At 46.0% G+C, this 22,803-nt stretch overlaps 1 protein-coding gene across 1 annotated transcript; it reads left to right on the top strand.

The window, feature by feature from the left end:
- Positions 1-6,041: 6,041 nt before the first annotated feature.
- Positions 6,042-22,490, top strand: LOC113027733 (casein kinase I). Its single transcript, XM_026177471.2, has 10 exons — positions 6,042-6,460; positions 13,837-13,947; positions 15,387-15,535; positions 15,814-16,042; positions 16,168-16,338; positions 16,433-16,581; positions 17,727-17,892; positions 18,599-18,738; positions 20,821-20,891; positions 21,034-22,490. Exons 1-9 carry the CDS (start codon positions 6,385-6,387, stop codon positions 20,851-20,853), a joined length of 1,224 nt encoding a protein of 407 aa, XP_026033256.1. The 5' UTR covers positions 6,042-6,384; the 3' UTR covers positions 20,854-20,891; positions 21,034-22,490.
- Positions 22,491-22,803: the final 313 nt, after the last annotated feature.

The raw sequence follows: 22,803 nt of genomic DNA, 5'->3' as shown, positions 1-22,803 counted from the left end.
TTGTTTCGTTCTGCTATGTTGTTGTTGGGTTTTTTGGGGGGGGGGTTGTCTTTTTTTTGTTTGTTTGTTTAATTTTGGTGTCAGTGTAAAGTTTAAAACTCAATAAACGCACAGTTATAAAATTATTCTGAAAAGTTTAGGCCTACCACATGTTTGTTTTGTACTTACTTATATAATCAAAATAAAATATTTGTTGTTCTGTCACAAGTGCAGTCTCTGATTTAAACAACACATTTGTTTTTCATTCCAACACAGGAGCTGGAATGTTGTAATATTTTAAGGATGCTTGTTTCCAGTCCAGGCATTACTGCCTGAATGACTGTCATGGATCGAGGTGATCCAAATGTAGGTGCAGAAGAAAGTCTTTAACTTCCCTTAAGTACAGTGGCAGTGGATGTGGGTTGCAGATGCAATGAGGTTGAACCTGCAGGCGACCATCTTCACTGACCACACCATCTGTGACGGAGGACTCATCTCTCCTGGTGTCCTGCAAGCAAACAATCATATTTTTTGGAACATGAACTTAATTGCTTTCTTAAAACATTTTTTTCTGCATTTGGTATGAAACAGACTCCAATTTACACAATCTCAGGCCCCCTCCCCTCCGGAGAGGTGACATTCAATGTCCCACTGTCAGTCTGGATAGCCGTGACCCCCACCCAACACACAATAATGTCATGAAAGCATCATTTTAAAAAGATCTATGCAAACATGGCCAATAACTTTCATTCTAATGATCTGCAAAATGATTTGGGCACAAAACAAATGCTGCTGTTAGAAAACTTGCAGACTTCACTATATACAGTTTAGACCCTCTAAACTAAGTTTGGGGGATGTGATCTTTCAAGAAAGACCAAACTGTTGTTGTTCGTTTACTTACACAGCATGTCTTGTAGAATTAACTGGAGTCACCAGCAACAGCATCGTGCAGTCATATCTCAAGTCTAATAACAGAAGACAGGAAAAGATCAGTACAGAAACAACTTCCCCAAACCAAAGCACAAATAAAACAATAAGTAAAACAGGCTGATCTAAAGTATGATTAAAGTTCAGCCTAATTAATATAAATGTCACTGACAGTTTCTAATATATTGGAAAACCAAAATACTTACTGATGTCTTTCTGTCCAGCAGCAGGACCCGAGTGCTGGACCCGAGCCTCAAAGACAGTAAGAAGCAAGCAGAGGGAGAAAAAAACAGAACATTTTTCAGAAACTGATTTGATCCTTAATGGCTGTGCAATCATAATAACTTACAACACAGAGGGTCAATGTAGACCCCATACAACCAAATTAGACTAACACATATAGTATTAAAAACACCATCTACTACTGTGTCTGAATGTGTGGTATTGGTACTGTCAGTTTAGGCCTAAAGAGACATGCGTTTAAAAAAAGACCACCTAATTTAAATATAATCATTACATGCTTGTTAAAAGTTAACTTCCAATATATAAAGTTTCTTATAAGCAAAATGACCAGATCTAACATATGGCAGGGTTTGTAAGTAACATAATGTTTCTTATGATTCAACTGTGGAATTTAACTTAATTCTTTAGAAGAACAAACTGTATTACTTTATTCTCAAGTATAAAGCCAACCTAGACGTTAGCCATTTAACAGGCCACTAATCTGGACTATAGCTGTCACAACAAAACTTGTTTTTAAACACATTTTTAACAAAACAAATACTATTGTTATTATTATTATTATTATTATTATTTAAAATGTAATAAAACAGAAAAGTCGTTAAATAGAAAAGCAGTTTGCTTATGCTGTTAAATAAAGGCTAGATTTGACATTAATAGATGCCACAGATGTTCAAAAGTTGCCACAAAGCATTAAAAAAAAATAGACGTCTCCCAAAACGTCGGAGCATTTCTGCAAATATGTGATGTCTTGATAAATTGAGCAGATATTTGAACTTTACACAGCTACATTCTTGCCTGAAAATATCTTAAAAGTTTATGTTGTGACGTTTTTGTACATTTTCTCCCCAACAAACACAACACTGTTGACGAAATGTTGTGCACCATCAGAGTCACCTGTGGTAGCACCTAAAGGCAGAGGAAGATGCTAACCATCGCACGAAAAGTTGGACTTCTGGACACGCTAAAGGAAGGTAGAAGTTACCATATTTTTGAGATTATAAGGCGCATTAAGCGAAACAAAACAGATAAGTCAAACTTTACTCAACTCATTCTTCTTGCTTCCTCTGCTTCTGTACCATTGATTCATTAATGATTCATTAATGCTGAATCCTCTGGCAGCTGCTCTGGACCTGAGAACACGGTTTGATCTTTGGTTTCATCCTGTAATACTGGACTCATTTGTCTACGAAGATTTGAACTTTGAGAGTTTAAACAAGAGAGAAACATGTGAAAATGTTCATGCCTGTCTGAGAAAAGTGTAGAAAGTGAACGTATCCATATGCTTCTGTGTTGAGCTCTGGGAGTAGAGCCAAGCCAAACACTGGTCAGTCAAAGTATTTGGACTTTTTTTTGTAATAAAAACTCCTCAAAGTCCACTAATTCAAACATAACTGAACACTAATTTCTAAATGAACTGCATGTGGGTTTAATCTGAGCCTATGCAATAAATAAATAATAATAAGTTACAGATGGCTCAGAGCTGACGGAGTTCCTACATTACTTCATGTTCAAATGCATCCAGCAGGTGTCAGCATTAGCCTAAACAGAAATGGGTGAAGCCCACATCCTGCGTCCAACCCCAACACTGAAGATGATTTATAATTGTAACTTTATTTGCTGGTTACAGAACACAAATACACATTTAAATGAATACATAAGTAAACATTATTAAGTCGACAATTAAATCAGTTGATTTTGTGGTGTGTATTGTTTGTTATTATAATACTCTAGGCTCTTTGCAGGCACTTCATCTCACTGATATCACTGATACTGACGGTTGCTTTTCTGTCCAGCTCTAATTACCCACTGGAAAGCCTGCTGGTCTGATACTTACCAGTTTCTTCTGTTTCTTTAAGAAGGTCTATTATGAGAGACATATAGAGATGATATAGAGAGACAGCTGTAATTCAGTTAAATTCAATTAAATGTTATTTATATAGCACCAAACCACAACAGCAGTCACCTCAAGGTGCTTTATATTGTAAGTCAAAGATCCTTCAATAATAACAGGAGGACAGGACGAAAATCAGATTGTGGAAGATAGCCAGAGAGTAACAGAAACTGATTAAATCCAGTGTGTAGTATGAACACAACACCATGTCCACCTGCTCTGTGCCCCCTCAGAAAGCCAGGCGTGGATCCTGACGATGTCACGGCCCCTCAGTCCTCACCTTGCTGGCTCATCATTTTCTGTGTGGCCCTCTCCTCTAAGCAGTCACGTGTGTGTGTGCATGGGTTGGTTATGGTAAGAAATGGGGTCTGCTGAACAGGTGTGTGTAATCACACACCTCGTCCTGATATCCTCATTTGTGGCCACTACTTGAGGCGGTGGCAGCCCTTCAGTCTCTGCTGGATCGTTGGGTAGTAATGGCGTATGGCACCTTTGCCACTGTGATTGTGTGTCTTGCCTTTTATGTGAAAAAATGGAACCTGCAGTTTCCTTGTATGGCGGTGCTGTTGCAGAGACCTTTGCAAAAGAGTATTGAGCTGTTTTATTTTCTTAGGAATGAAGGAAATCCACCTGTGTGGAAGTCCGGGACCTTGTCATTGCCGTGGACTCTGGGCACATCCTCCTGGATCTTTCTGCAGCCTTCGACCCTGTTTCTCATATTTCTCTCATGTATAAGCAGCCATCTTGGCCTCACTGCTACTCTCCTGATTCTTCAACAGAACTTGAGCTTCTGTGCTTGGACCTCTTCTCTTCACCATCTATATGCTCCCCCTTGGTGACATCATCTGCTTCCATTCCTATGCTGAACTTTATCTCAGTACCAAAGTCTTCACCCAGCTCCTCCTACAATCACTACAACCTCTACTGAAGCTCAACGATCCTAATCTGGAAGATCAGCGATCCACTCGTTGACTCAGAGGGCTGCTTCATCTCATCCTTCCCTGAAGATGATATTCTGGGGGGTGTTGTAAGCTCTGGATAGGCTCCAATACAGCAGGTAAAATCAGTATTGAACATGTCACCAATTTCTAAGTAAATGTATTTATGCTGTTAACATGACGCCTGTGACAACCCATCCAATCCAAACGTGCAAAGAATTCAAATTGTAGACGCCCATAAATTAAGTTTATAATGAAAGATTACACAGAGAAAAAGTATTGAACACATTTACTGAAATGTAATTAATATTTTGTACAAAACCTTTGCTCCATACTTTGTTCAATATTTATTTTACCTGCTTTATGGCCAGGACTAAGCTCTGGGAACATGACACCCTTCTTGTAACATACTTTTTATATCGTACATATGGCAGAAATGTTGTAATAAATACATATATTAATACATATATTTATGACTCATTTTTTGCAAGCTGCAAATTAATTGCATAAGACCAAGTCATAATTTAACAGCACTATTAGCATCACTGTTTATGAACATGTGTACAGATATCCAGTGACCCCGAAGTTTAACCGCACTAACAACTGTTTGGCACAGTGTGAGGAGTTTGGAAAGGAAAGCGACTGGATGTTTCGTGAAGTTTCACCTCTCTTTAAAGAAGCTTCTTCAGCTCTCAGACCAAACGGTGGAGAGTCCCAGGACATTTCAGCCCTACTGGGAGTCCTCGCTTAAGCTCTTTGACTCACTACTGATCATGTGCATCTTTGGGTGAAGGAAAGAGACAAAAGACACCCTGTGGGAGCCAGAGTTTAAGAATTGATCATAATTACATTCAATAGTGGTGTATAAAACTATGTGATTAAAGATCGTTAGTCCAATGTCCTACACACCCACTGAGCTGAGGTGTTCAGCCCTGTAAAGCTGCCTGTGTGAGCCCTGCAACAATACACTGAGAACAACATGAAAGATCCTGATTTTACACCAGGATCTATATCTAAATGTCCCACACAGCCAGTAGCAGTGTTTTGGTTATGAGAGAGTATTTGTCACCTTTGTGTAATTAAAATGCATTACTTTACCTTACTAAATATTATAAAGTTAAAAGACTTTTTAAACAGAAACAAAAGTATGCCAATAAACTGTATTTGTTTGGCCCTATGATCACCTGTACATTCTGTCCTTGAGTGAGTTATTGTCACAGTTTGAAAGAGAGTAAAAACAAAGTTAGCATTTTGTTCCTGGGTGATTCCTCGGAGCATCCACGGGATGTTGGCTCGCTAAGCAAGTCACAGAGCAGCAGACATTCTCCCTCAAATCTGCACTGACTGTAAGATCTATTTTATAGCTGTCAGCCATGGAAAATACATTTTAAAAATATATATAATTTGTCATTATATGATTATTATTACGTTGCCATGGTGTTATAACTCAGCCATAACTTTGATGCATTTCTTGGCTAATTTTTGCATTTCTTGTGTGGTCAACAATCATTTGTTTGTTTGTTTTCTTCTTTTACATGGACCCTTCACGTGGAGGGAGTATTTTCACCCAAAATGTATTTTATATTTAAAGCTCATCCTGTGAACTGTGAGGCGGGAAGAAGCCATAAAAACACACATTCTGACAGGACTTGAATGCAGCATGCAGACAGCGCATTGGCGTACACGTGAGGGCGGGTTACCTAACTTTAAAAACACACTCCTGCCACGTGAGAAGCTTCCTAACAGCCAATGAAAAAAAAACCTGTGGTCGGTCCACATTGAGCCAATCAGAAAATAGCAACAGACTTGCGGGCATGGTCCGAAAACATTCACCACAGTAACGCTGGACTCTGTTCGACCCAAAGAAGCAACATGAACTGTGATTAGAGCGAGCGGCTTCACGCGCTCTGCTTCCGTATAGTCACCGAGCCAGCGCTTTATTGTACTCCAAAGTGTGTTTAGGTTTCCCGTGTCTGTATGAGGACATGTAAGTGTCGAGAGTTCACTTTGACATGTTTTTTCCACATCTGCCTGTAGTTGCTAGGGGAAGTGACGTCAGCAGCGAGTGACAGCTTTCACAGACTGGGAGACGCTGCGTACCCGTTCAGCTGTCTGGAGTTGGATCAGAGTAATCGGAGTCCATCGTTAAGTTTGGGATCACAGTGGCCCCCAAACTACGGAGAGCATAGACTACGCGTTTCACGGTACCGGGCCATACCGATATTACAGACTTTCGGTGGTCAGAAAGAGAAAAAGGGGATGGTGAAACCTGCGCTGTTACAGGAAGAGATCGAAAGGGACCGGGCTGTGTACACCGACGGACTCAAAGCTCTAATATTCCTTCATACTGCAGGAGAAGTGCTTCATAACTAAGATAAGGAGACTGTGTCAAAGAGCACCGCGGACATGGAGCTCAGAGTGGGCAACCGCTACCGGCTGGGCAGGAAGATCGGGAGTGGGTCCTTCGGGGACATCTACTTAGGTGAGTGGAAGCTGTCACCTGAAACGTGCCGTTCAAAACACTGCTGCGCTTCAGAAAGTGAAGATTTGGTCACCGCTGCAGGACTTCCGGGTCTACGTGATATTTACTGTTTGTTATCCCGTGTGTGTGGTGTTTAACCCGAGGCAGGTCATCCACCCTGCAGCCCTCACCCACGACAGTGCAGTTAGTGTAACGGCAGAAACACAAGGTGGGTTACACGGGGGGGGGGGATGATACAATAGCCTGAAAGTACGGAAACAACAAGGAACAAAACGAGGAAGAGTGTGTACTGTTACTGTGTGTACTGCGCAGGTCCTTTTCTTTTCTTTCTTTGCCTGTCCCGTTTGGTTCTTTTGCATCAGAATTCTTGTCTAAAGGCAAACAAAGATGCCCAACGGATTTACTTTACCAAATGGACCATCCCAGCCTTGCCTTAATGGTCTATTTGATTCACCTTTTATTGTTTATTTTATTTTCACTTGCTACACACGGGACAGACTTGACTGGGGGAAAGAAAAGGGAGAAAGAAAAAGAGCGGGGAAGAGGGACGGAGATAAAGGGCAAAAACCAACAAAACAAACAGACAAAAAACACATCTATCAATCACCTGGATCACCTGCTGAGAAAGAAAAAAGAGAAAAAAAGCAAAGAAAGAGCAACATAATAAACAACATCATGATGATCTATGGGAATATGACAGTAAATACTAAATATTAAACATTATTGTGCAGCACGTAAGATCGACAGCGCACAGTGTGCTTTAAGGTAGGAGCCAAAAAGGGTGTAGTTTGTGTGTGTGAGCACCCGTGTGTACACCTGTGAGCATGGACGCGCTTGTTTTTAAAAGGTTCCTTCATGTAATAATCTGCTAGAGGGGGGGGGGCACAGCCCCGTCCTCCAGGGCATGAAGCAGGTATGGAGGAGATCAAGAGACCAAGGAAGACCAACAGAGGGGCAGCCGCGCCACTGTCCCAGAAAGAGCTGAGGAGAGTCCCAGATGAGGGCTCACTCAGCAGCCGCGGAGCAGAAGCCAGGGGGAGTTGCAGTGACGCGCCCGTGAGCTCCGCCGGCAGCCAGCCGCGCCTGAGTGACCGAGCCCCAGGCCGGGAGGCCGAGGGCGCCCCACCCCCGAAGGAGCCCGAGTGAGCCCCAGGCTCCAGGCCCCGATAAGCAGCCGCCAAGGAGTGAGCCGGTGTGTACCTGGACGCCCATCCCCGGACACAAAGAACCACCAACGCACCGATGTCTGAGGGAGTCCGCCACTGGCAGGGGAAGTGGTGGGTGGAGATAGGCCTCCAAACCTTGGAGGACCTGAGATGTCCCCAGAGAGGTGGCGTCTGATACCCAACCTGACATATAGACACAGACATACAGGCACACACAGATACAAACATCCATTCCCACCCTCATGCTCTCATATGCACTTACTCCACACTCACCCAACGTGGAGACAGACATAAAGAGACGCTGTACACACGATCACACTCCCCAAGCGTACTCTACGAACCGGGTCTAGGTACCCTTGCCCCTGGAGGGGGGAACTGCACCCAGACCCAGGTGGTGTTACCCTTTTCCCTGCGGTGGGGGGAGGCAGACCGCCCCGACTCCGCAGCAGCAGGAAGGCTCCACACTCCAGACCGCAGTCGGATGGCCAACTCCTCCTCCTAGTCCCCCCGCTCCAGCAGGTCGCAGAGAATGGGGGTGAGAGAAGACTCCGAACCTCCCTCCACCCGCTCATATGTAGTGTTGATGCATGTGTGTTCTAAGGTGCATTTAAACCCAGGAGGGCATGGAGCTACCTGCCAGAGAGCAGCAGGTAAGCGCATGGTCCCTCCTGCTAGCCCTCAATGTCTACGTGTATTTAAAATTGAGAGGTGGGCAACGACGCCAGGGGTGGGGTGTACACCCTGATGGTCTTTTGGAGTCCATGTAGCGTGCCCACCCCCAAGATCCTATATGTATGTGTAATGAGAGTGTGAGTAATGTGAATGTCTAAGTTGTGGGATAAAATTGAGGCAGAGGCAGCCAGAAGGGGACGGGGGGGGGGGGGGGGGGGTAGTCTCCCCTGCACCCTGGTGACATACCTTTACCCCAAGGCCCTGCATGTGTGGGTGATTGTGGTGGAGCGGGAAGAGGGAGGCAGCTGGAGATGGGGAGGGAAGGAAGGGAGGGGCAAATGGCCCCTCCCTGGAGCCAGCTCCCCCGCTGACCGCAGTAGGCACCCCCATACTCTGCAACCCACCAGGGAAAGGGGGCCCAGGCCCATTGGGACCGGGGCCTAGTTCAGCAGCGCCGCCTGGCCCCACAGAGCCCGGGACAGCTCACCTGGCCCCACCACAGAGAAAACTGCGCCCACCCCGTCATCCACTCATCTTCCAGATTACACAAGACAATAGACACCCAGGCTGAGATCTTCCTCCACTTCCCATATATCTCTCCCCACCTGCAGAGTGAGTTCCTGGAGAGAGGAGACCTCCTGCAAGATGTGACAATCTCCCCCACCAGTTGAAGAGCCCCCCAGGTGGCTCGATGCACCGGCGGCACCTTGCGCCAGGGATGGGCCCCCCCACCCCCACTAGGTGATGGAGCTGATCAAAGGAGTCCAGAGCAATTGATCTGATGTGGTGGCAGAGGCTGTATCAAGACTAATGTAATCTAATAGATAATTTCTATATTGGTTAGAATTAAGATTATTTTTATTTTTCCAGTTCATGAGGACTGTTTTCTTGGCTATGCATAGGGCAGTGAAAACCATATGAGCTATATTCTTATCTGAAGTGACATTATCTAAGCTGCCCAACAAACACACTAAAGGGGAAGTTGGAATGTTACATTTCAGACACTTTGATAAGTCTTCACATATCTCGCGCCAAAACTACTGAACTGGTGGACAGAACCAAAGAGCGTGGATGTAATTGTCCGGTGAATTGGTTTGGCAGTGTGAGCAGTTGTTGGTAGACGTTAAGCCCATCTACTGCACAGGTCTTAATCCGGAACATATCTGTTAGCCTTTGTGTTACACATGTATGTAACCGTACAGCCACACTGTCCACTCCGTGTGGGAATTTCTTCAGTCTATGCTGTTCAAAGGGTCGCCCACTGTGACCCCAGTCCATAACATCAATGGTTCAGGGAGTGGCACCAGTGTGAGCCAGGACACACTGACTATATCTAATATGCCAGTCAGCCACTAATATGAACAAAGACTGTATAAAAAGATGGTTGTGGCTTGAATTTTAACATCTGGGCTGCTGCCATCTTGAATTTATTTTAGGGAGGCGGGGTTCAGACAGAAGTTACCACCTACAATGAAACAGACAGCACTCATGTATGGGTCAGCAAGCAGTACCGTTTCAGCCACAAAGTTACTGATGTCTGCATCACAGCAAGCTCACAAATGCTGACGTGGTGGTCGAGGCCCAGCAGCTTCCAGCATTAGATGCTACCTGATATGATAGAAGCTTAGTCTTCACTTGCGTGCTGAGCTAGAAGTGTGACTTTGTCTCGTCCAGCATGCTGTGTTTTGCTAATCGTGTGTATCACTCACTGTGAGGTACATACGAGACATCCTTACATCAGTTACCACAGTAAATATTTTAAATGTAACCTTTTTGACTGGATTGCATTATGTAAAAGTCTAAACCCTCTGTGCTAGTGTGAGGACGGAGAGTGTGCTTCAAACAAAGGTCACCCTGACCCTGTTCAGAAGGCGCCTGGTTTTGTCCGTCCTCGGGGGGCCTGCAGGGGTTGGCCTGTTACTGCTGCTGGTGACCCCTGTGGCTGGATTTGTGTCTCTGCTAGCTACTGACATTAAGAGGTGTCATTGTGCCAGAGCTAAAGATAATATTCACACTTATCTTAATTCCTTGAAATTCAGTCGTCACTTTAAAATGAGTGGTTGGAGCTCATAGTGGGGTCATATGAACACACCTGATGGGGGAGCAGTTGTTGTCCCAGTGAAAATGATAACGTGTGGACGCAGGTTTCCACGTGTTTCTCTCCATAGTCGAGAGAGTCGGCTGAAGATGAGCCAGTCTGGTTTTCTGTAAGACTGAACTCACCTGTTAGAAAAGTCTGAGGCTCCGGCGGAGCTCAGGATTTATCCACAGGAGATAATGTGGAACGTGTGGAACACCAAACATTATGTACCATCCTGATCTGTTCGTGTGTTAATGAAAATACTGTGTGTAAATGTGTCTCTTTGTTTTTTCCACGGCTGTGATGCTGCTGGCACTTATTGAAGTTACAGGGTGTGAAATCTCACCACTAGATGGCAGCAGTGTTAGTGTTACTGCTGTGTTTGCAGCTGTTAGCTGTCAGTGCTAACATCGGTGGACGCTCACACATGCATGAGCATGTATTCAGACTGTTCTGCTGGGTTCTCACCACATACGTAAAACACGATTCGGTGACACAGCATGTCCATCCTTGCCTCTGTACTCAAGATGGCGAGGTAATATGGCAGCTTCCACAGCACAGCTATGAAAAGGATTGACGTTACTGGGAAATGTAGTTACACAGTAATCATTGCATGAGTACAGCATCGGTTTTTTGTCTCAGTTAACCCTTTAAAGCCAGTCAGAGCAGCACGCTCCGCTTTGCGTAACTATTTTTAAATCCCTGTAGCACTGCAACCACGTAAGCTAGCGCAATATTTTTCTTTTTTTGCATATGAAACCGGAGGAGTTGTACTTACATCTGATGCCATCAGCTTGTCCTCGGTCACGGTTTCCTTCCACATATAGTTTTGCAAAAATTCTATAAAAAGCGCTTGCAGCAACGAAGACATAATATTCCAGAAACACGCTTTGCCGATCCATCAGCTGTTCGTAACACTTCCTACACTGAAAAAGACGTCAGCACGAACTATCGCATGTCCGCCATTACCTGCCCGAAACCGGAAGTGACGTCGTTTTCGCGGAAAATGTGGGTTGTTTTTTGTTGTTTTTTTTACTTATAGGCCTTATAAACCTATACTGGTGTTTTCATAAGTCATGTTTGACTTGATGCTTTTCTGAATAGTTGCTGGGAAGCTTAGAACTTGAATTCCACAGCTGGAAATAGTTTATTTTGATGCACCTGCTGTTTTCTTTGCAAATTTGCATCATAGGATTGTTTTTCATTTTTTTTCTGCAGTATATAAAAATTGGTGTATCTCAAAAATAAAACTATGAAGACACTCAAAATAAATTTCCTGTTGTTGTAAAATATCTTTTGCAACTTTATTGTATTTAAAGTTTTGAGGGATGAACCTCTTAAATTTCTCCAAGTAGAAATATATGTTAAAACCAAAAATGACTTTCAATTTTTTTGTAGTTTATTGCACTTTTTTGCAATTAATGTAGCACTATGGACTTAATGCATACATATTATTAAAATTTGGGCTATAACAGTTGTATTGCTGTATAGCAACTTGAAATACTCCCAAAATTGGCACTACAGCATGTACAAATATAAGATGCGCTCTGGCGGACTTGGTTCTATGGTCGGTCTTAAAGGGTTAAATAACATGGGAGTTGTTAGTGTCAGCCTTGAAGTCACATTCACAGGCAGACGATAGCTCTGTTTGTGCGCCGCTGACATGTTTTAACGGTGCCGATGTCGGCGCGGCACGTCTGGGCGTGCTGAATGTGCAGGTTTGAACCCACAAATGTCTTCCAGGTAAACGGCAGTGTGAACCACTGCACCACCCAAATACTGTACGAGGACCACTACACCGACACTGTGACTAGTGTTGACTGTGTTTAGCAAACTGATGATAGTAAGTTTAATAATAAAAATCCTGTTTGGCTGGTGCACCGAGGGCCTGAGGCTGGCAGGTCCGGAGTTTTCCTTTAAAGAAGCAGGTAAGGTGCTGCAGCAGGAGCAGAGTCTGCACATGTGCTGTGTCACAAAAGCATTTGGAAGGGTGGCGTGAATATTGCAGAACATGCTGCTCCCTGTTTGTGCTCCACTCACAGCATCCACCTCCCTCTTCGAGCACCTGTCTGCTGCCTGACCCTGGTCTGCCTGCTCCTCCTCCATGTCCTGGAGCTCGGCCTCACCTGGGTTCCTGTTTGTGCCGTAGCTGACAAAGATGCAGCTTCTTGAGGATTTGTTGTGGTTTCCTGTTTCTCTGCTGTGTTGTGAGTCCAGCTAAGTCACGATTTATGAAATTTGTTTGTATTTAGTTTCTTTTGAAGGTTCAAGGTTCAAGGTTCTTTATTTGTCACATGCATAGTTAAACAAGTATAACACACAGTGAAATGTAGCCTGACATGCTCCTCGACATACATATATACACACACACACACACACACACACACACACACACACACACACACACACACACACACATATAGTATATACATTGGGTGAATGTGCAGTAGTAGCAGCAAGCAGGTGAATTCTGTACATTAATATGAATAGACATCTGACTATTTTACAGGATAGACAATATAAACATATTTAAAATTAAAGGAATTGAAATGTACATTGTGCCTTGGTTTAGTGTCTGGAAGAGAGTCCTGTCTCAGTCAATTATAGATGATGTGAGAGGGCGGGTGTGTGTGTTTAGGGCCCGGATGGCTTGGGGATAGAAGCTCCTCTTGAGTCTCTCTGTCCTTGCCCGGAAGATGCGGAACCTTCTACCAGATTGCAGAAGTTGGAACAGTTTGTTGCCAGGATGGGACGGGTCCTTCAGTATCTGCGCTGCTCTAGTCCGGCATCTCCTGGTGTAGGTGTCCTGAAGCGGGGGGAGAGCAATCCTGCAGCAGCGTTCTGCTGTACAGATCACTCTCTGGAGAGCTTTTTGGTCCTTCACACAGCTGTTCCCGAACCACGATGTCATGTTCTGTGTGAGGATGCTCTCCACAGCGCCTGTATAGAAAATCCTGAGGATCTATGGAGAGACCCTGAACTTCCTCAGTTGTCGTAGGTGATACAGGAGCTGCCTAGCCTTTTTGGTCTGGACCTGAATGTGGGCAGCCCATGTCAGGTCTGAGGAGATGTGGACACCAAGATACTTGAAGGACTGCACCCTCTCCACTGGAGCTCCATTGATGATAATGGGCTTGTAGTCTCTGTGCTGACCCCTTCTGAAGTCCACCACCAGCTCCTTGGTCTTGCTGACGTTCAGCTGGAGGTGGTTGTCCTGGCACCACGATGCCAGATTCTTCACTTCATCCATGTAGGCCGCCTCATGAAGGAGACACACTGACGTTTACACAGCAGTGTGTAGGTGTTGTTGTCCTTCTGTGTGCTGCTGGAAACAGGAACATGTTGGAGACCACAGGACTCATCATCAGGAACATCTCCATGAATATTGCTGTTGTTGATGTTGTGGCTTCCATTATATCTGTGTGTATTAATGTGTATCCCTGTTGGTCTTTTTCCAGGCACAGACATCTCAGTGGGAGAAGAAGTTGCGATCAAGTTAGAATGTGTGAAGACGAAACATCCGCAGCTCCACATCGAGAGCAAGATCTACAAGATGATGCAAGGAGGAGGTGACCACAGTCTGTCTGTGTCTTCGTTCTCATGCAGTCTGTCACGGTTAGCTGCAGGACTCGTTAGCTGCAGGACACGTTAGCTGCAGGACACGTTAGATGGTAAATGGTAAATGGCCTGTATTTATATAGCGCTTTACTCAGTCCCTAAGGACCCCAAAGCGCTTTACATATCCAGTCATCCACCCATTCACACACACATTCACACACTGGTGATGGCAGCTACATTGTAGCCACAGCCACCCTGGGGCGCACTGACAGAGGCGAGGCTGCCGGACACTGGCGCCACCGGGCCCTCTGACCACCACCAGTAGGCAACGGGTGAAGTGTCTTGCCCAAGGACACAACGACCGAGACTTTCCAAGCCGGGGCTCGAACCGGCAACCTTCCGATTACAAGGCGAACTCCCAACTCTTGAGCCACGATCGCCCGTTAGCTGCAGGACTCGTTTCCTGCTCCTACTCTCTGCTCTCTTTATTCCTCCACGTGTAATGTGATGGACACTTGCCTGGCGTTGCAGTGATCCCATTAGTCACCAAACAAACACAAGGTCATGTTGAATGACCTCAGTGAGCCGTGGACCACCGCTGTGCTGCGGTTTAGCACAGAAGGCTTCTGTGTCCACGCCTCGACTGTCCCGTGGGTTGGATGTAGCAGCCTCAGCTCGGTGCACGGCTCACAGCAGTGATGATCAGAGTTTAACACAAAGTTCGTTTCAGTTCAGGATTATCACTGAGAAAGTCAGACACTGTGAATCTGCGGCGCTCCACACTGCTGAGCTCTTCCTTCATGTCCGTGTCAGTGCTGGGAGCACCGGACAGCACCAGGTAGTCCAGCTCTTCCAGGTCTCCCACTGCAGTCTCAGGACTGTGAGACAGGTCCACAGAAGGACAGGACAGACCTTCATGTGGCTGGTGTAGGTGATGGATGCACCAACAGCACTCATTGGCCCTCATGTTCCTGAGTCTAAATCACACCCTGTGGGATGTGATGTAAGCCTGTGACGTAACATCCTTGATCCAGGTCTGAGAGGAGACCCCAGCACAGCTCAGCCAGTGTCAGGATTGCCTGCAGGCACATGTGGGCTTTACACATTGCAGAGATGCTGCAGAGTTTCCTTTAGAGCGTGGAAATGACTGCCCAAACCAATACACAAGTAGGACGCCAGTTTTCATTTTGTCAGCGCCACATTTAAAGGAGGGAGTGAAGTAGGACAGAATCACACTTTGTTACGTGGGTGTGGGCCTCAGGAGCCCTGCTGAGTGTGAGTGAAGGTTTCAGTATCAGAGCAGGAGCACTTTGTTACCCCCGAGGACACGCCCTTCATCACTGTGTGCTTATTCTGAGCAGCGCAGGAGGCGGTGATAGTGGAGACGCTGCCAGCAGGAGAAACCCATCAGACAGTGACTGCAGACGCATTTGTTTCTGTGTGGTTGCAGTGGGCATCCCAACAATAAAGTGGTGTGGAGCTGAAGGCGACTACAATGTGATGGTGATGGAGCTGCTGGGACCCAGCCTGGAGGATCTCTTCAACTTTTGTTCTCGCAAGTTCAGCCTGAAGACGGTCCTGCTGCTCGCTGACCAGATGGTGAGCTGCTCTCACACGAACGTGCACACAAACGTGCACACACACACATGAACGTGCACACACACCTGCTGCTCACACACACACACGAAAGTGCACACACACACACGAAAGTGCACACACACACATGAACGTGCACACACACATGAACGTGCACACACACCTGCTGCTCACACACACACACACGAACGTGCACACACGTGAATGCATGAATGAAGCCGGGCGCAGATACGAGCTGCACTGGACCTAATCTGTCTGTCTTTGTTTGTGGTCCACTGCAGATCAGTCGCATCGAGTACATTCACTCCAAGAACTTCATTCACAGAGACGTGAAGCCGGATAACTTCCTGATGGGACTCGGCAAAAAGGGCAACTTGGTGTACATTATTGACTTTGGTCTGGCTAAAAAGTACCGAGATGCTCGCACGCACCAGCACATCCCGTACCGCGAGAACAAGAACCTGACTGGCACCGCTCGCTACGCCTCAATCAACACTCATCTTGGGATCGGTAACAAGCCTGTTTGTCATCCGCCACGCACTCCTGCTCCTCTTTATCCCACCTGAGATACTCTGCTGCTGTAGTGAAACCCGTTTCCTCTTCATCATCTTTATTTCCGCTCGTTGTCTCCACAGAGCAGTCGAGGCGCGATGACCTTGAGTCGTTGGGATACGTCCTCATGTATTTCAATCTGGGCTCGCTGCCTTGGCAGGGGCTGAAGGCCGCTACCAAGAGGCAGAAGTACGAACGCATCAGTGAGAAGAAAATGTCCACGCCAATCGAGGTGCTGTGCAAAGGCTACCCCTGTGAGTTTGCCGTCTTCAGAGCTTTCCTTTATTTGAAGCCGCGTGATCCCAGCTGCACGTCGGCTCAAACATGTTTGTTTCCACTCTGTCACAGCTGAGTTCGCCACCTATCTGAACTTCTGTCGCTCCTTGCGCTTCGATGACAAGCCCGATTACTCGTACTTACGGCAGCTCTTCAGAAACCTGTTCCACAGACAGGGCTTCTCCTACGACTACGTGTTCGACTGGAACATGCTGAAGTTTGTGAGTATCAGCTGTCAGAGAAGCAGGAGAACATTAAACAGGTTGAACAGGTGTGACTCCATCCTGTGGTCTGAGATGTTGGAGCTGCAATATCACTCAGTTTTTTTTCTTTAGTGCTGAAACACAACAAGGATGACCTCGAGGCCCTTTTTACTGTAAGGGCAACACTGAAAGTAGCTGTACATAATGTTTTGTCTGTGAGATGGTCACGAGTCTTTTTTTCTGTAATGGATGAAAGTTAATTTGTAATTCATGAAATCTTTATTAGTTAACGTTAAAGAAACAGACGTCAGCCTGAAGCAAACTGTGTTTCCTGACACAGCAGGTCCTCTCTGCTGCGTCTGTTTACACAGGACGGTGAGATGTTTAGTGACCTGCTAGGATGCATCACACACGGGGACCAGACTGACAAACAGGGCTCGTCTCCTCCTCGTTTGTTAGCTGCTGGTTTGTTATTGTGTGTTAAACATTTAGAAATGATCTGCAATGGTTGTTTGAGTCCTGCTGACAGCTGCTCAGTACCAACACAGCTGCCGGGTCCAGCTCAGTGAGGGCTAACAAGTCATCATCCACCTGTCACTCAAAGCAGCCACGCCTCTAATTATGGCCGACTGTTCACATGTAAAGAGATATTAAAACTGTGCATAGACATGAACACGGGGTTAAAGAGCAGCTCTGCAGTTTGTAACAGGGCACACTGTGAGTTTGGATCATGTCATAGTTTTAGTCGATACTTCATGACCCTGTTTTTCTGTGGCTCAGGTTCAGATGTCTCGGCGTGGACTGTGAAGGTCGTTACTTTGCTTTAGACCAAAGCTGGTGGAAGTCCCACCCTGTCAGTCGTCCATGTTGGCGACAAACCAGGATGGCAAGCCTGTCACATTAGTAAGATGTGTGTGTGGAGGCTGGTACGTGGTCCTGTGATGGCGTCTTTGTAACAGAGAGAGGAATTCATGAAGGGGAATAGAGCTCCTGCACGAGTGCACGCATTAGTGCAAAAAGTACAGAAGCCTGCTGAGCATAAACGAATCTGTGCCGGGCCAAAGTGCGCGCGATGGTTACAGTACAGGGTTAGCATGCGTGCAGAGACTAATAAACCCGCAGAGTCTCAGTCGGTCCATAATCTGTTCTGTGACCTGCTAAAGGGAGCCAACCGTGCAGCAGAGGAAGCAGAAAGGGAGCGTCGGGATCGGGACGACCGGTTGAGGCACAGCAGGAACCCCGGGGCGAGAGTCCCTGCTGCGCCCGGGCGCCCCCGAGGGACCCAGGAGGGAACAGTGCCCACCCCGCTAACACCCACCTCACAGACAGGTCAGTTCACTCCAGCTGCGTTAGCATCGTTAGATCACATGTAAGTGTCCCAAATACGCAAAAAATGTAGGAAACAACCTCGGTAGAGGACGGTGTTCTCCGTTAAAGAAAAGGAGATCGTTGGTACATGTATCTGTGCACTTTCATATTTCTGTGTTCCAGATGCTCTATGTTGGTTTTTCTTACAGGTGCAGTGTTGTGCATTTCTATTTGTACTCCATCCTTTTATTAGATTTTGTTCTATTTTCTCCCTCCTTCCTTTTATTCCTTTCTCCTGCCTGTCAGCTCAGATGCTGTCAGCTGTAACTGAAATAACACCAAAGAATAAATAAAAGAAACACAATGTAGAGAACTTATAGAGCTGATCCTGGTGCATTCAGATCACAACTCTGTAGGAATCTGGTGTCCAGACGTGTTTATATGCAGTGCGCACGTCCTGTAGACGAAGAGGAGCTGCTCCTGTAGTGTTGCTGTGGCCTCAGTGGCCTCAGCGTGTCAGCTGATGATCTGTCTGCTGTTGTGCGGCTGGCTCCTTGATGGAGGTGATGGTGCTCTCACATCGTTTGTCTTTCCTTTAACGGTTCAGGTGATGTTACTGTGACACGGTGCAAGCATGTACAGGTTAACATGAACTCCAGCCCTTTGCAGTCAGTCTTTGAAACATGGACTTATTCATCTCACAGTACGATGTGTTTATGGTCTCCAGCTAACACGTCTCCTCGACAAGTGTCCGGGATGGAGCGTGAGCGAAAGGTTAGCATGAGGCTGCACCGCGGCGCTCCGATCAACGTGTCATCCTCCGATCTGACTGGGCGACAGGACACCTCCCGCATGTCCACCTCACAGGTACAACACTCCCTCTGCTCCTAGTCTGTGTGAACCAACAGCACGAGACTCACTGAATATTTCATGTGAGCTGAGCACGCAGAAAAGCCCGCGCACAAGTACGGACGACAAAGCTGGGCTTGTTTGGGTTTTCAGCAGTAGTGCAGCAGTATTGCAGCAGTATTACAGCAGTAGTGCAGCAGTATTGCAGCAGTATTGCAGTAGTAGTACAGCAGTATTGCAGCAGTAGTACAGCAGTAGTGCAGTAGTAGTACAGCAGTAGTACAGCAGTAGTACAGCAGTATTGCAGCAGTAGTGCAGCAGTATTACAGCAGTATTGCAGCAGTAGTGCAGCAGTAGTACAGCAGTATTGCAGCAGTAGTACAGCAGTAGTGCAGCAGTAGTATTGCAGCAGTATTACAGCAGTATTACAGCAGTAGTACAGCAGTATTGCAGCAGTAGTGCAGTAGTATTGCAGCAGTAGTACAGCAGTATTGCAGTAGTAGTACAGCAGTATTGCAGTAGTAGTGCAGCAGTATTGCAGTAGTAGTACAGCAGTATTGCAGTAGTAGTACAGCAGTATTGCAGCAGTAGTACAGCAGTATTGCAGCAGTAGTGCAGTAGTATTGCAGTAGTAGTGCAGTAGTATTGCAGTAGTAGTACAGCAGTATTGCAGCAGTAGTACAGCAGTATTGCAGTATTGCAGCAGTAGTACAGCAGTATTGCAGTAGTAGTGCAGTAGTATTGCAGTAGTAGTGCAGCAGTATTGCAGTAGTAGTACAGTAGTATTGCAGCAGTATTGCAGTAGTAGTGCAGTAGTATTGCAGCAGTAGTACAGCAGTATTGCAGCAGTATTGCAGCAGTATTACAGCAGTATTGCAGTAGTAGTAGTACAGCAGTATTGCAGCAGTAGTACAGCAGTAGTACAGCAGTATTGCAGCAGTATTGCAGCAGTAGTACAGCAGTATTGCAGCAGTATTGCAGCAGTATTACAGCAGTATTGCAGTAGTAGTAGTACAGCAGTATTGCAGCAGTAGTACAGCAGTATTGCAGTATTACAGCAGTATTGCAGTAGTAGTACAGCAGTATTGCAGTAGTATTGCAGCAGTAGTACAGCAGTATTGCAGCAGTAGTACAGCAGTAGTGCAGCAGTATTGCAGCAGTAGTACAGCAGTATTGCAGTAGTAGTGCAGTAGTATTGCAGTAGTAGTACAGCAGTATTGCAGCAGTATTGCAGTAGTAGTGCAGTAGTATTGCAGTAGTAGTACAGCAGTATTGCAGTAGTAGTACAGCAGTATTGCAGTAGTAGTACAGCAGTATTGCAGCAGTATTGCAGTAGTAGTGCAGTAGTATTGCAGTAGTAGTGCAGCAGTATTGCAGTAGTAGTACAGCAGTATTGCAGCAGTATTGCAGTAGTAGTGCAGTAGTATTGCAGTAGTAGTACAGCAGTATTGCAGTAGTAGTACAGCAGTATTGCAGTAGTAGTACAGCAGTATTGCAGCAGTATTGCAGCAGTATTACAGCAGTATTGCAGTAGTAGTAGTACAGCAGTATTGCAGCAGTAGTACAGCAGTATTGCAGTATTACAGCAGTATTGCAGTAGTAGTACAGCAGTATTGCAGTAGTATTGCAGCAGTAGTACAGCAGTATTGCAGCAGTAGTACAGCAGTAGTGCAGCAGTATTGCAGCAGTAGTACAGCAGTATTGCAGTAGTAGTGCAGTAGTATTGCAGTAGTAGTACAGCAGTATTGCAGCAGTATTGCAGTAGTAGTGCAGTAGTATTGCAGTAGTAGTACAGCAGTATTGCAGTAGTAGTACAGCAGTATTGCAGTAGTAGTACAGCAGTATTGCAGCAGTATTGCAGTAGTAGTGCAGTAGTATTGCAGTAGTAGTGCAGCAGTATTGCAGTAGTAGTACAGCAGTATTGCAGCAGTATTGCAGTAGTAGTGCAGTAGTATTGCAGCAGTATCACAGCAGTAATTTTTCTGTAAGCTGGTACTTGTTGTCCTGTAATCTGATGCCTGTGTGATGATGTCGTGTTGCTGAGTTGTGTGTTTGGATTCTGACATATTGACTCTGTTCTCTCTCTTCCCTCAACCTCAGAATAGCATTCCCTACGAGCATCACACCAAGTAGACGCTCGCCATGTCCTCGTGTGACAGCGGCAGCGCGGGGTAAGTCCCTCCCAGTGTTCTCGCCGTGTTTGGTGCAGCTCTTCAGCCTGCTGTCTCGGTCGGACGCCGGCTGTGGGGACAGCTGTGTTTTGGAGCGTCATGGTCTGTTCTGACACTGGCTGCTGCTCTGTGTCTCCGTCAGGTGGTGTCTGAGGTACCATCCTCTGGTCTCCAGCTACGAGCTCCTCAACGAGCACCAACAATACAAGCAGTCCGAGCCCTGATCTCCACCATAACGTCTACGGCTCCAGCTCCAGTCACAGACTGACCCTCTGATGCTTTTCCATTTACCTTTGTGATCTGAATCCAGACTGTTGGTTTTCAGGGCTCTTTACTTTTGGGGCCACTTGAACTAGTTTATCAGGGCTGACCCGGCACCGCAGCAGGCTGATCCAAACCATGAGGACCTCACGGACCGCTGCATCAGCCTTCCTCACTGGACGGTTTGTCAGTGAGAACTCTGAATAGGAGCGTCTCGGTCTGAGGGCGGGCGCACTGTTCACACGTTCAGTTTTCATTTCGTCTCATTTGTTAGTGTTGTCGCCGACAGCCATCCCCACACGCTCCTGATTGATTCAGCTGTTTGTGTTAGCGAGTAACTCTAAACCAGGCATCCTGCTGCTCGTGTATGTGAGCTAGCATCAGCCCAGAGACAGCAGCTGAGAGGCCAGCTTACAGCATGACATCACATTTACAGCTGCATGCTGTTTTCCATCTTTTTTTACCGTTGGCTAAAAATCACTCATGTACTGTTTTTAGTTTATTCAAGCTGGCAGGTAAATCTTTTTGCTTCGGTGAAAAACTCAGCACTAGTTTTTTGTTGTTGTTTTTAAACAGGATTTTTAAAGTGCTAAAGTTAGCAGGCTAGCTGCAACATAGCTATGCTGCTATGGTGGCGACGCTAACATCTTTATCTTATTGCAAGTTAGTAAATGAGCTGCAGGTGTGTAGATGAGCTGATGTCCTTGTTTCTCCTGCAGCGTGGAGCCGGTTGTTTGGGCAGAACCCGAGCATAAATGTTAGACGCACCCGGGAGAGCAGAAGGTTGTCTTGATTTGGTGTAGGGATGGACTTTGGCAATAAAAAGCTAAATGTAACATAAAAGATTGCACAGAGCACGTTTCGATGCATCGCAGGCGTCCGGATACAAGCCTGAGTGTGAGTTAAACTTAAGAAGACACCTTTGCAGGGGTTGGGTTTCCCCCGAGCGTCCCAGGTTTCTCTGCTCTATCACAAAGAAGCACTGTGTTGGGCAAACACATCATTGGGTATATTTCACCAAAAGTTCTTTCACTGTATATATAATATTCTTACTTTTGAGTTCGTATTGTTTCTGCACTGTGAAACATTTATAATATTAAAGTGTGTTTGGGTTTTTGTGACGTACCAGTGGACAAGAGTCTGAACATGATTCAGGAGTCGCTGCGCCTCCTTGAGGGCAGCAAATGAGAAGCTGAAGGACTCTGTCATCCTGGTGCTGTGACAGCACCGTCTGCACCAACCAGAGTGCGTGCCTCTTTTTCAGAAGTAGTGCATTGGGTTTTTATATGAATGCGTCTTACAGTCGACTGTAATAAAGCTCCATCTCTGCTGTGAAAAGGCTCTGCTGTTGTGTTTTTGATGTGAACCTGTGCGCTCTGCTACGCTCCTTCATCACATCTCTGCTGTGTACACATGAGCCAGGAAAACAGACGGAGCTGCAGCAGTGTGCGCGCTCTGATGTTGGTCTGAGAGAGTCACGCACAGAGCAGCTCTGTAACAGCATCAGGCAGGAGCGAACGCAAGAAGGAGCTGAAACGACATAAAGATCAAAGTTTGTAGTGCAGCAAAAATCAGGGTATTGCTCCAAACACATGTAGGAGGGGGAATAACTGGGCAGCTTGAGCTATTATATAATATACTACATGTATTA

This window comes from Astatotilapia calliptera, chromosome 8 (assembly GCF_964374335.1).
Source record: "Astatotilapia calliptera chromosome 8, fAstCal68.1, whole genome shotgun sequence".
Lineage (NCBI taxonomy): Eukaryota > Metazoa > Chordata > Actinopteri > Cichliformes > Cichlidae > Astatotilapia > Astatotilapia calliptera.
This window is presented reverse-complemented; position numbering and strand designations above follow the sequence as displayed.